This window comes from Solanum dulcamara, chromosome 7 (assembly GCF_947179165.1).
Source record: "Solanum dulcamara chromosome 7, daSolDulc1.2, whole genome shotgun sequence".
In the NCBI taxonomy this organism is placed as follows: Eukaryota; Viridiplantae; Streptophyta; class Magnoliopsida; order Solanales; family Solanaceae; genus Solanum; species Solanum dulcamara.
This window is the reverse complement of record NC_077243.1, coordinates 58,050,952-58,061,840: the sequence shown is the minus strand read 5'-3', so window position 1 is coordinate 58,061,840 and position 10,889 is coordinate 58,050,952. Positions and strand designations below refer to the sequence as shown.

The window sequence follows — 10,889 nt, the reverse complement described above, 5'->3', positions numbered from 1 at the left end:
TCTTCCTCTTTTCTCTGTTACTTTTAATTAGTTCCATCTCCTCGTACTCATAATAATACTTCTATATAATAAGGCTACGCTTTTCCAGTTCTTCAGATCCGAACATTATTATCCGAATTTTCCGATTCAATTTTTATATATAGATGAAAATTAAATTTTGTCCTGGAAACATATTTTGCATTCCGCCCCTTTGTTTTTCGACAATTTTTTGAATCTTGTCGTTGCAAATTCTAATTCTTTCTGCTTTTATTTTGTTTCTGATTCTGATTCTAATTCTAATCCTAAATCTAATTCTAATTCTGGGAGGACTATATACTAGTTGTAGTTGGTGATTTGAGTAAAGGAAAGAAAAAAACCCTAGGTCACATGATGGAAGAATGTAATCCAGTCCAAGAGGTAGAGGAGGGTGAGATCTCAGATTCGGCTTCAGTTGAAGAAATCAGTGAGGATGCCTTCAATAGGCAAGACCCACCTGCTAAGATTGTCAGTTCCAACTTACCCAATAATCAAAATCAAAATCAAAGTCAAAATTCGACTAGGGTTTGGACCATGAGAGATCTATATAAGTATCCAATTTCGAGGGATTATGCTAGGGGTTTGTATAACCTGGCTTGGGCTCAAGCTGTGCAGAATAAGCCTTTAGACGAACTTTTCGTCATGACTACTGACAATTCGAAGCAGTCTGCTGATGTCGAATCTTCTGAGATTGACAAGGTCATCATTGATGTGGATGACGATGCTAATGCTAAGGAGGAAGGAGAGTTGGAGGAAGGCGAGATCGACTTGGATGCCGACCTAGTTCTAAATGTTGGTGATTCTGTTAAAACTTCAAAGGAGACCAATTTCATTAGGGAACAACTTCAGAGTGTTACTCTAGGCGAAACCCACAAGTAAGTTAAAACTTTATTCATACTAGTAAATTGAGAGCTCTTAAATGGGTTCATGGACTAATTATGCTTTCTCTGTTTCCGTAGATCCTTTCCTGTGGTTTGTTCCAAATTGCAAAGTTCATTAGACAGCTTGGGGGAACTAGCTGTTTCGACAGATTTCGTGCCAGGGAAAGACATTCTTATTCAACTCTTTATGACTGCAGTGCGAACCATAAATTCTGTAAGATATTCTCTAGTTAATCAGTCAAAGAGGATATATGTCTTCATCTTTCAGGCTCATCCCATAGCTGAAATAGTATGGTTTTGTGAAAGCTGAAATCTCTTTCCTTTGCAGGTTTTCTGCTCCATGAACAAGAATCAGATGCAAGAAAACAGAGATATTCTATCTAGGTTTTTGTTGTTCCTTTTACATTTGTGTTTAAGGATCTTATATTGTTTATATATTCCTATTGCATTTGGAGACTTCTCAGTCATTCTAACTCGCTTGCAGGTTGCTTTTTCATGCAAAGAGCCAATTACCTGCTCTTATGTCTTCTGAGCAGTTAAAAGAGGTATGTTTTCATAAAAATATATGTATTGAGAAAGCTTGCAGTTCTGGTAGCTTATACTGCTACCTTATGTCCCAGGTGGATGCCGTGATTATCTCTATTAACCAGTCAGTTGTTTCCTCAAATACTGAAGACAATGACAAGGACAATGGGATCAAAGTTGTTGAACTGTTAGATATGAAGGTTTCTCATAAATCTTCTGAAAATGCAAATCAGGATCTTACTTCTGTAAACAAGTATGATTTAGGTGCTGTATCTACCAAATCTTCTGGCCTGGTGGAGCAGAGTGTGTCATTTGAATCTTTTAAACCAGGATTAGCCACTTCTAAAGCTAAAGGGTTATCCATTCCTTTGCTAGACCTCCATAAGGACCATGATGAAGATACTCTTCCGTCACCTACACGAGAAATTGGACCACATTTCCCTGTTGCAAAAGCATCTACACAGGCTCATGGAATGGTGAAACTGGAGTTGCCCCTTTTTGCGCGTTCTCTTGAGAAAGGGAATTCTTTAGTGCATCCTTATGAAACTGATGCCCTTAAAGCTGTTTCGTCTTATCAACAGAAATTTGGTCGAAGTTCCCTTTTTGTTAGTGAAAAGCTTCCAAGTCCAACCCCATCTGAAGAGGGTGATAGTGGCGAAGGGGACATTAATGGGGAGGTCTCAAGTTCTAATGTTGTACATAATGCCAGCCTTCTGAATGAATCTAGCATGGGGCAGCCAATAGTGTCTTCTGTTCCCCAGACCAATATTCTTGCTGGACAAGGACTGGGAACTGCTCGGACTGCAGATCCCCTGAGTTTTCTGCCAAATCCTTCTTTGCGATCTTCTACAGCAAAAAGTAGAGATCCCAGACTCAGATTGGCAACCAGCGATGCAGCTGCTCAGAACACGAATAAAAATATCTTGCCTATCCCAGACATTGATTTGAAATTAGAGGCTCCTTTAGAGATGATTGGTTCAAAAAAGCAGAAGACGGCAGAGCTACCAGTCTTTGATGCTCCATTGTCAAAAAGACAAAAAAGTGAACAGACTGATTCAATCATTGTGAGTGATGTGCGTCCTTCAACTGGAAATGGTGGTTGGTTAGAGGATAGAGGGACTGCTGGGTTGCCAATTATGAGTAGTAACTATGCTACAGATAGCAGTGACAATGACATTCAGAAATTGGAGCAAGTAAGAGCTAGTATCACTACTATACCTAGTGTCATAGTTAAAGCTGATGAGAACTTTCCAGTGACTGGCATTAGCACGTCAGCAACTTTGCATTCTTTATTAAAAGATATAGCGATAAATCCATCAATATGGATGAATATAATCAAGATGGAACAGCAGAAATCTGCTGATGCTTCTAGAACTACAGCACAAGCTTCAAGTTCTAACTCTATTCTTGGAGCAGTTCCATCAATGGATGTAGTAGCTCCCAGAACTTCTGCTATTGGGCAGAGATCAGTAGGAATACTTCAGACTCCTACACACACAGCAGCAGCAGCAGCGGCAAGTTCCATTTACAACCTTTTAAAGAATGAGTTCATTTGCAGTGTGTTCTTTACTGCTTCTATTGCACAGTTCCTCTTTTATTTCTTCCTGACATTTTTAAGGGTTTATCCTTTTCTTGTGTTTGGGGTGGAATAAGGTGCAGAGCAGTTCCTTATGTGCTCTATTGGAATTGATTTAATTTTCGTTTTCCATTGTTGTTTTTTGTGTCAAAATGAGAAAGCTAAACACTCTATTTGATACTTTATGCGACTTTAGTTATCCTCTAGGATATCTGATGTTGTCGAGATTTGCAGGATGAAGTGGCTATAGTCCGCATGAAACCTCGCGACCCTCGGCGTGCTCTTCATAATACTGCAGTTCTAAAGGGTGGTAATGTTGGATCAGATCAATGTAAAACCGGTGTAGCAGGCACACACACTATGATAAGAAGTCTTTGTTTCCAAAGTCAAGTGGATCAGTTGGATAGGAAGTCAGCTGTGGCACTTTCGACTACACCACCAGACATTGCTCGCCAATTCACAAAAAATTTGAAAAATATCGCTGACATGATCTCTGTTTCACCATCCACATCACCGTCTGCTGCTTCTCCCGACATGATCTCTGTTTCACCATCCACATCACCGTCTGCTGCTTCTCGAACTCAGACACAATGCATACATGTTTATCAGAGTAGATTGGAAGGGAAGGGAGCAGTTTCTGAGCCAAGTGAACGGCTGAATGATGCTGGCTTAGATTCTGAAAAAGGTTCTCCTGGTTCGTTGCAACCACAGATCTCTTGGGGAGATGTTGAGCATCTATTTGAGGGGTATAGCGACCAACAGAGAGCTGATATTCAGAGAGAAAGGGCTAGGAGGCTTGAGGAACAGAAAAAAATGTTTTCTGTTCGGAAGCTATGTCTCGTCTTGGACTTGGACCATACTCTTTTAAATTCAGCAAAGGCGTGAATCTTTTTGAACTTGTAGAGTCTGAGCTTAGTTTCTCTGTCAGTAATGATGATTTTTATGATCTTGTTCTTCTTTTTCAGTTTGTTGAAATCGACCCAGTTCATGAAGAGATATTGAGGAAGAAAGAGGAACAAGACCGTGAAAAGCCGTATAGGCACCTATTCCGGTTTCCACACATGGGAATGTGGACCAAGTTACGGCCTGGGATCTGGAATTTCTTGGAGATGGTAATTGCTTTTTTAATATATTTGTTTGTGTGTGTATACAGCTAGAGTTGAATATTGAGTCTTCTATTTTTCTTTTTTGGGTAAAATTGTGCTGCTTTAGGCTAGCAATCTTTTTGAGCTGCATCTCTATACCATGGGGAACAAACTATATGCCACAGAGATGGCCAAATTGCTAGATCCAAAAGGGGATCTGTTTGCTGGACGAGTGATCTCCAGGGGTGACGATGGAGATCCTTTTGATGGGGATGAAAGGGTTCCTAAGAGTAAGGACTTGGAGGGGGTTTTGGGCATGGAGTCGGCTGTTGTGATTATAGATGATTCTGTCAGAGTCTGGCCACATAACAAGCTAAATTTGATTGTTGTAGAGAGGTAATTAATTGTATGTTTGATATCATTCATGATCGATTTCTCATGTATATATGCATATTGATGGCATAATATTGTGCTGTTCAAATGTCTATGATTAATCATTTTGTATCTTTAGGTATATTTACTTTCCTTGCAGCAGACGACAATTTGGTCTCCCTGGTCCTTCTCTTCTTGAGATTGATCATGATGAAAGACCAGAAGATGGGACATTGGCCTCTTGTTTGGGGGTGAGCTAATGTTTGATCTTGTATAAGAATATCTAGGAGATTAATATTTTAGTACTAATATTCTATATCATTTCATACAATTAGGTTATTCAAAGAATACATCAGAATTTTTTCGCACATCGGTCCATAGATGAAGCTGATGTTAGGAACATCTTAGCCACAGAACAACAAAAGATTCTGTCAGGTTGCCGTATTGTCTTCAGCAGAGTATTTCCTGTTGGTGAAGCCAATCCTCATTTGCATCCTTTGTGGCAGACCGCTGAACAGTTTGGTGCTGTCTGCACTAGTCAAATTGATGATCAGGTTACCCACGTGGTTGCCAATTCTCTTGGGACGGATAAGGTGTGTTATTTCTCCCAAAACTATCACTCTACATTGCTCAAATCCCATACCCCTTTGCACAAAAATATAGGGAAAAGAAAAAAGTTAGATAAAAGACACTAGTGGTCGGTTTGGAGAAATGACCATACGTTGCACTGCATAATTGAGTAATGTAATAACTCTCTTAAGGTGTTTTTGTTATGGAGGAAAATGATTTGTTAATTATTTCATGTTTGGTTAGTCAAAATTTTTGAAAAACATTTTCGGTAGGAGAAGTTCCATATATGACATTTCATCCCTCCCCATCCATACCATCCCCACCTATACTGCCTCCGCACCCCTTCCTTTCATCTCCACCTCCATATTGTTTGTCTAGATTATATATAAAGGCTTTTCGGACAATATGAGAAACACCAGAAAATAAGTACACAACTCACTTATTTTTCAAGAGAACATTTTCTGCGCAAAACTAAACACACCCTTACACATTCTTTATCATCCTCCCTGTTATTATGTTGATTAAAATTTCTGATCCATCATCTGGAAAACTGTGTATGTGGGTATCTTTAGAGGTTTAATTACTAGCTTGTCTTAACAGGTTAATTGGGCACTTTCCACTGGACGATTTGTTGTTCATCCTGGCTGGTATGATCTCTTTAATGTTGAATTGCAGTCATATCACTACGGTTTTACTGGTGATATAAGTTGGTTATATTTCTTGATCTATTCCACACAATTTTTTTTTTGCAGGGTGGAGGCATCAGCTTTACTTTATCGGAGGGCAAATGAACATGATTTTTCTATTAAATCTTAAATTAACACAATTTGCGTCTCTTGGTTAAAAGAAAACCGAAAAAAGGGCTTGAAGATGAAATCAAGAATTGGATGGATGTAGAAACGGAAACACTAGCTAATCAGGAAAGGGAGAATCGTTTTAAGATATGCTTAAGCTTGATTCTCAAGGAATGCACCCAAGTCCCTTGCTGGCTTGACCAATTTTTGCTTCCAAAGTAATACGGGCTGAAGCTTTATTTATGAGAATTCAGTAGCGGGTATTCTGTTTAAATGCATAGATAACAAAGCTGATGAAGAAAAAGGAAAGCCACTTATATAGTTATCCCTTTGGAGACATCCGATAAACGTTGAACAATACAGTACTTGTCAGAATCTGGGTTTTTCGGGTGGAATGGGCAACTGGAATCCCGTTAATGGTGGCAAACAAGCAATTATTAAATGGCCTAATGAAAACTCATGGACGACTAATACACTATCTAGAGCCCTCAATTAAGGAATAACTACTTGTAATGTCCTTAAAACCTGCGTTGATGAGTGACATCTTCAAAGCCATATGATTTTATTGGCTCATCTTCTTGGCACGTTTTAATATAGTTAAAAAAGAATTCTAAGGACATTGACATAAGACTTTTTTCCAGGTGCTGTTGGAGGAGTTATTTAGGAGCTCTTTGATTTACCAACTTGATATTTTTAGACATCTAAGAATAAATAATGTGCAAGGCTATATAATTAGCTATTAGGTTGAGGAAACTAACATAATGCTTGTAGTGAATCATAGTATGGGTGCAAAATTATATGTACACATATCAAGGTTGATGCAAACATTAGATGTGCGAGTATTATGACCAAGGGGCATACGGGTGCAGGGTGAACAAATTAATTGTACCAACATTCATGGAAGGCTCTAATCGGCAGGGAGTTTTGAATGTTGCGCTTTTCCGCATTTAGCATCTAATTTCTTTATCTTTTTGTAATCTATCAAAATATTCCATATTGGCTCTCTTTTGTTTTATACTAATACTTTTAAGAATTCAAATAAACTGAACTATTTATATTATAAGCTTTGAGGCAAACCTTTTTCTATATCAAATTGACATCATCGAAAACTTTAATATATTTATCTACTATAATTAATAGGAAAAGTGCCCAAATTTTGTTGTGAAATATGCAACATGGTCTAGATTTGTCGTTAATAATAGTGGTTATATCCAACCCTTGCCGTTAAAAAAAATGGGTTGGATTTACCCTTATTGGATTACAGTCGGTTATTAAAATCAATCCCTACAATCAACACACAGTTAAAATTTAGACCAGTTAGGACAAATCGGGGTCTTATGAATTTTGGCGTGAAGCTCATCGATAACAATGGAGGCTTGGCGAACGATATTGCTTGAAGCTCACCGATAACAATGGAGGCTTGGCGAATGATATTGCTTTTTTGATCAATGAAAAACACAGAAAAATTTAACCCCTTTATTTCCTAAAATTTCGGCATACTTTGAGCGACCAAAACTTTTAAATCGGTATTCATCAAAATGTTACAATCCCCAAATCTCTAAGAGTTACAATACCAATATGACCAAAAAACACATGAACTTCCCCCAATCTCCTGTTGACCTTTGCAACTTTGTTGAATTCATTTTCAACCTCTGAATAATCCCAAGTGAAAAATGGCTAAACGTTTCAAGAATTTTCAAAATCTGCAAATGATTGAGTCTTTGAATTGTGTAGAGGGAATGAAAAATACGAAGATGTGAACTGAAGGTGGTATCGAAAGTGGAACGAGTGAAAATCATGTCTATTTTGTTGTGAATGGAAGAGAGAGCTATTGGCAAATATGTATGGAGTTAAGTCGGAAGTTCGTAAAGGAGGTTTAGAATTTCAGGGTCGTTTGGTTGGGGTTTAGAAGATTTAAAAATCAACAGTAAATATACAATGTTTGGTTTGGGTTTGAGGAGATTTATTATCCACGTAGAAAAATCTTTGGGACTTCATGGGTGAAAAGGGCCCATGAATCAATCCCCACATACCTTGCTTGAATTCACTAAGAATTGAAGAAGAACCTTGAAGAAATCTGAAAACCCTACCTTGAAGTTGGAGAGAAACCTTGAGAGATCTTGTGAGTTCTTTCCTTGGGAATTTTGAGAGAATGATTTGAATAGGAGGGGATTTTGAAGAATAGAGTATTTATAGACTTTGAACTTGGCCATAAAAGTGTCTAGGTTCATTGAACCGAACTTGAGAAAAGACACAATTGTCCTTCATTAAAATTTGAACGTTGACCCTACGGATCCTTTTCTACGGGTCGTCTATGTAATGACGAGTCGTCTAAATGACTCGTCCTGCAGGTCTGAGAAAAGTATAAAAAAATCAAGTCTTTGAAGTTTGGAAATGGGCAAGGTTTACGACCCGTTTTCAAGTAAACGACCCATCTTTTGGGCTTGTCTTGCAGGTCTTAAAAACCTGCAAAATACAAGTCTTTGAAGTTTTGTGACGGGTGGTCTTTACGATCCGTCCTGCAAGTCCGTAGACTTGGCCTTGAGGGATCCTTGAAACTTCACCTCTGAACTTAGCTTACAAGGTGTTTCTACGAGCCGTCATCTTGAGGAAGACTCATCTTGACAAGCCGTAGAACCTCTCCTGAGGGCGACTTCAACTTTGCTCGAAGGGTCACTCTACGACTCAACTCTACGAGCCGTAGGAATCTCTACGAGCTGTAGAGGGACTCGTTCACCTAAATAGATTCAAAATTTTGAGACTTTTCTCCTTGCTTCCATCTTTCCGACTTACGGGGTCTTACATTATAACACTCCCCCTTGAATTTCTATTTGATAGATTATGTGCTTAAAACTTACTAGATAAAATCTAGTGGGAAAATTCAAGTGAAGGAAAAAGAGTACACATATCTAATAATACACATTTTGGATGCCTCGTTAAAGACCTTACAAGGAAAACCTAATGAGACAAAAACTTGTGAGGAAAAAAGAGTACATCACGTATTAACTTCTCCTAATGAGAACATCAATCCAAAGACTCGAATCTTGGCATTCCAAGCTTGTGCACCATCTTCTAGAAAGTTGTAGTTGGTAGACATTTGATGAATAAATCATCTATATTATTACTTGAACAAATCTGTTGCACGTTGATATCGCCATTCTTGGGAGCTCATGTGTGTAGAAAAGTTTTGATGAAATGTGCTTCATTCTATCTCTTTTTATGAATCATACCTTCTAAATCAAAGAATTCTGTAAGTTCCTCACTTTAACTTCTTTAAGTAGATAATCTATTGCTTTAGGAAACTATTCAAAAGTTTTAATAATATTCATGTAATCAACTTGTATAACAATGAGGATTATAAGCAAGTATGCTTCATGCATTTTGAATCCATCAGATAATTTCATATCAATTTTTTCAAGCATTCAATATGTATGACATCTTCTAGTGTCTATATTGCAAGTCAAATAAGCTTTAAGCTTACCAAGATGCATTATTTCACTTTTCACTTGATAAACATTTCTACATCAGCATGCTTTAATAAACTCTAGAATTTAGATACTCATAATCTTTTATAATATTGTGCGCTATTATATCAAAGATATCGTCAATGATATATCATTTTGTATTAATTCACAATACGATATAAATTATTGAGATCTTATCACTTCATTATTTTGAGGTACATATCCCTCTCCTGAGGTTTCAGGAAGTGTTATGTCGTAGGCTCTTCAAGAGCACATTGCCTCCTTATTACGAAAATTTTGATCATTGTATCCTCTCCTTTTTAAGAATTATTTTATTTGTATTCGATTGGTCTATCATGCTTCGTGTATGTTATAGACTTTGTCCTTCAGGGACATTCAATAGGAGCATTTCCAACTCTTGGTTGCTTATTATCTCTCCCTTATATTGGACAAACTAATATATATCACAATCTATTTTGAAGAATTCATCTTTGTGCATCATGATATATTCATTAATCATATACCGCACATCAAAATTTTTAGATAAAAATTATATAGTCCCTGACCATAAACCAATTGAGCGGGAAATCGATTATAATTTATTATACTGATGCATACTTTTATATGCAATTTATTATATTTCAGATCATGAAGCTTTGTTTTCATATGCAATGATTGACTATTTATCTGAGGCATATAATGTCACATCAACTTGGATATTTATCAATATTATCAAGATGAATTGTCTTGATTACATATTCTGAAAGTTGTGCTTTTAACTCAATTATTTTGCACAAACAATTTTGCGAATGTCAAACTGCAGGTTGACAATAAACACACATGTGATCATCTTATTGATGCATCTCTTTAACATATCACATGATAGGTGAACGGGCCTATATTCACCTTTTATACTTTCAGAAATTAGGGAGTTCATTCCAAATATTAGTTGATCCAATCAACTTATCATGAGAACAAGCAACATAAAATAATTCTAGAACTTCTAGTATATGTTGAACACTTAATATGTACATTTTTAGATGGACAAATCGTTCATGCCAATTGATAAAATTATTTTTACTAGTAAACTCCAAGTTTACCATGACATGTGCTATTTTCTTTAGTAAATTTCATATTTACTACTTCAGAAGTAAATTTAAGATATTTTTTCTCTCAATTACTCTACCTCTTCTGAAGGTGAGTCGTGATCTCATCACGATAAAGTGCACACGTATTGCTAAGATTTATTGAATAGTATCACATACACTTCTGGGAATGGGTCCGTATCTATATCATTTATCAAAAAGTTCTCATTCTCCATGAATGGAACATAATCATCTTAGCATATCAAATTATGATAGCTTAGTACCTCATTCCATATTCATGTGCATTATTCAATCAATTATCTTCTTTCAGACATATTATGCACTGCTATCACATTCACATCAAGGAATGGAGCAAATTTATTGGAACATGTTTCATGATTTTTTCCCCAAAAGCACATTAGTTTGATTTAATCATCATTATATCATCACTATGGTGTATTAGGACTTCAACTCAATGTCTTACCCTGAAAGAGGTACATTCCCTACTTCTCGGAATATGAT

The 10,889-nt window shown here is 36.9% G+C and overlaps 1 protein-coding gene across 2 annotated transcripts; it reads left to right on the top strand.

Annotated features, from left to right (window-relative positions):
- Window positions 1-6,814, top strand: LOC129893882 (RNA polymerase II C-terminal domain phosphatase-like 3). 2 transcript variants are annotated; one of them, XM_055969306.1, is made up of 12 exons: window positions 1-890; window positions 975-1,110; window positions 1,225-1,280; window positions 1,381-1,441; window positions 1,517-2,935; window positions 3,232-3,876; window positions 3,963-4,109; window positions 4,210-4,478; window positions 4,618-4,705; window positions 4,790-5,047; window positions 5,625-5,671; window positions 5,777-6,814. In XM_055969306.1, exons 1-12 carry the CDS (start codon window positions 367-369, stop codon window positions 5,838-5,840), a joined length of 3,714 nt encoding a protein of 1,237 aa, XP_055825281.1. In that variant the 5' UTR covers window positions 1-366; the 3' UTR covers window positions 5,841-6,814. The 2 variants fall into 2 exon arrangements, with proteins under 2 accessions (XP_055825281.1, XP_055825280.1); XM_055969305.1 differs by having other exon boundaries at window positions 3-890; window positions 4,594-4,705.
- The last annotated feature ends 4,075 nt before the right edge of the window (window positions 6,815-10,889 follow it).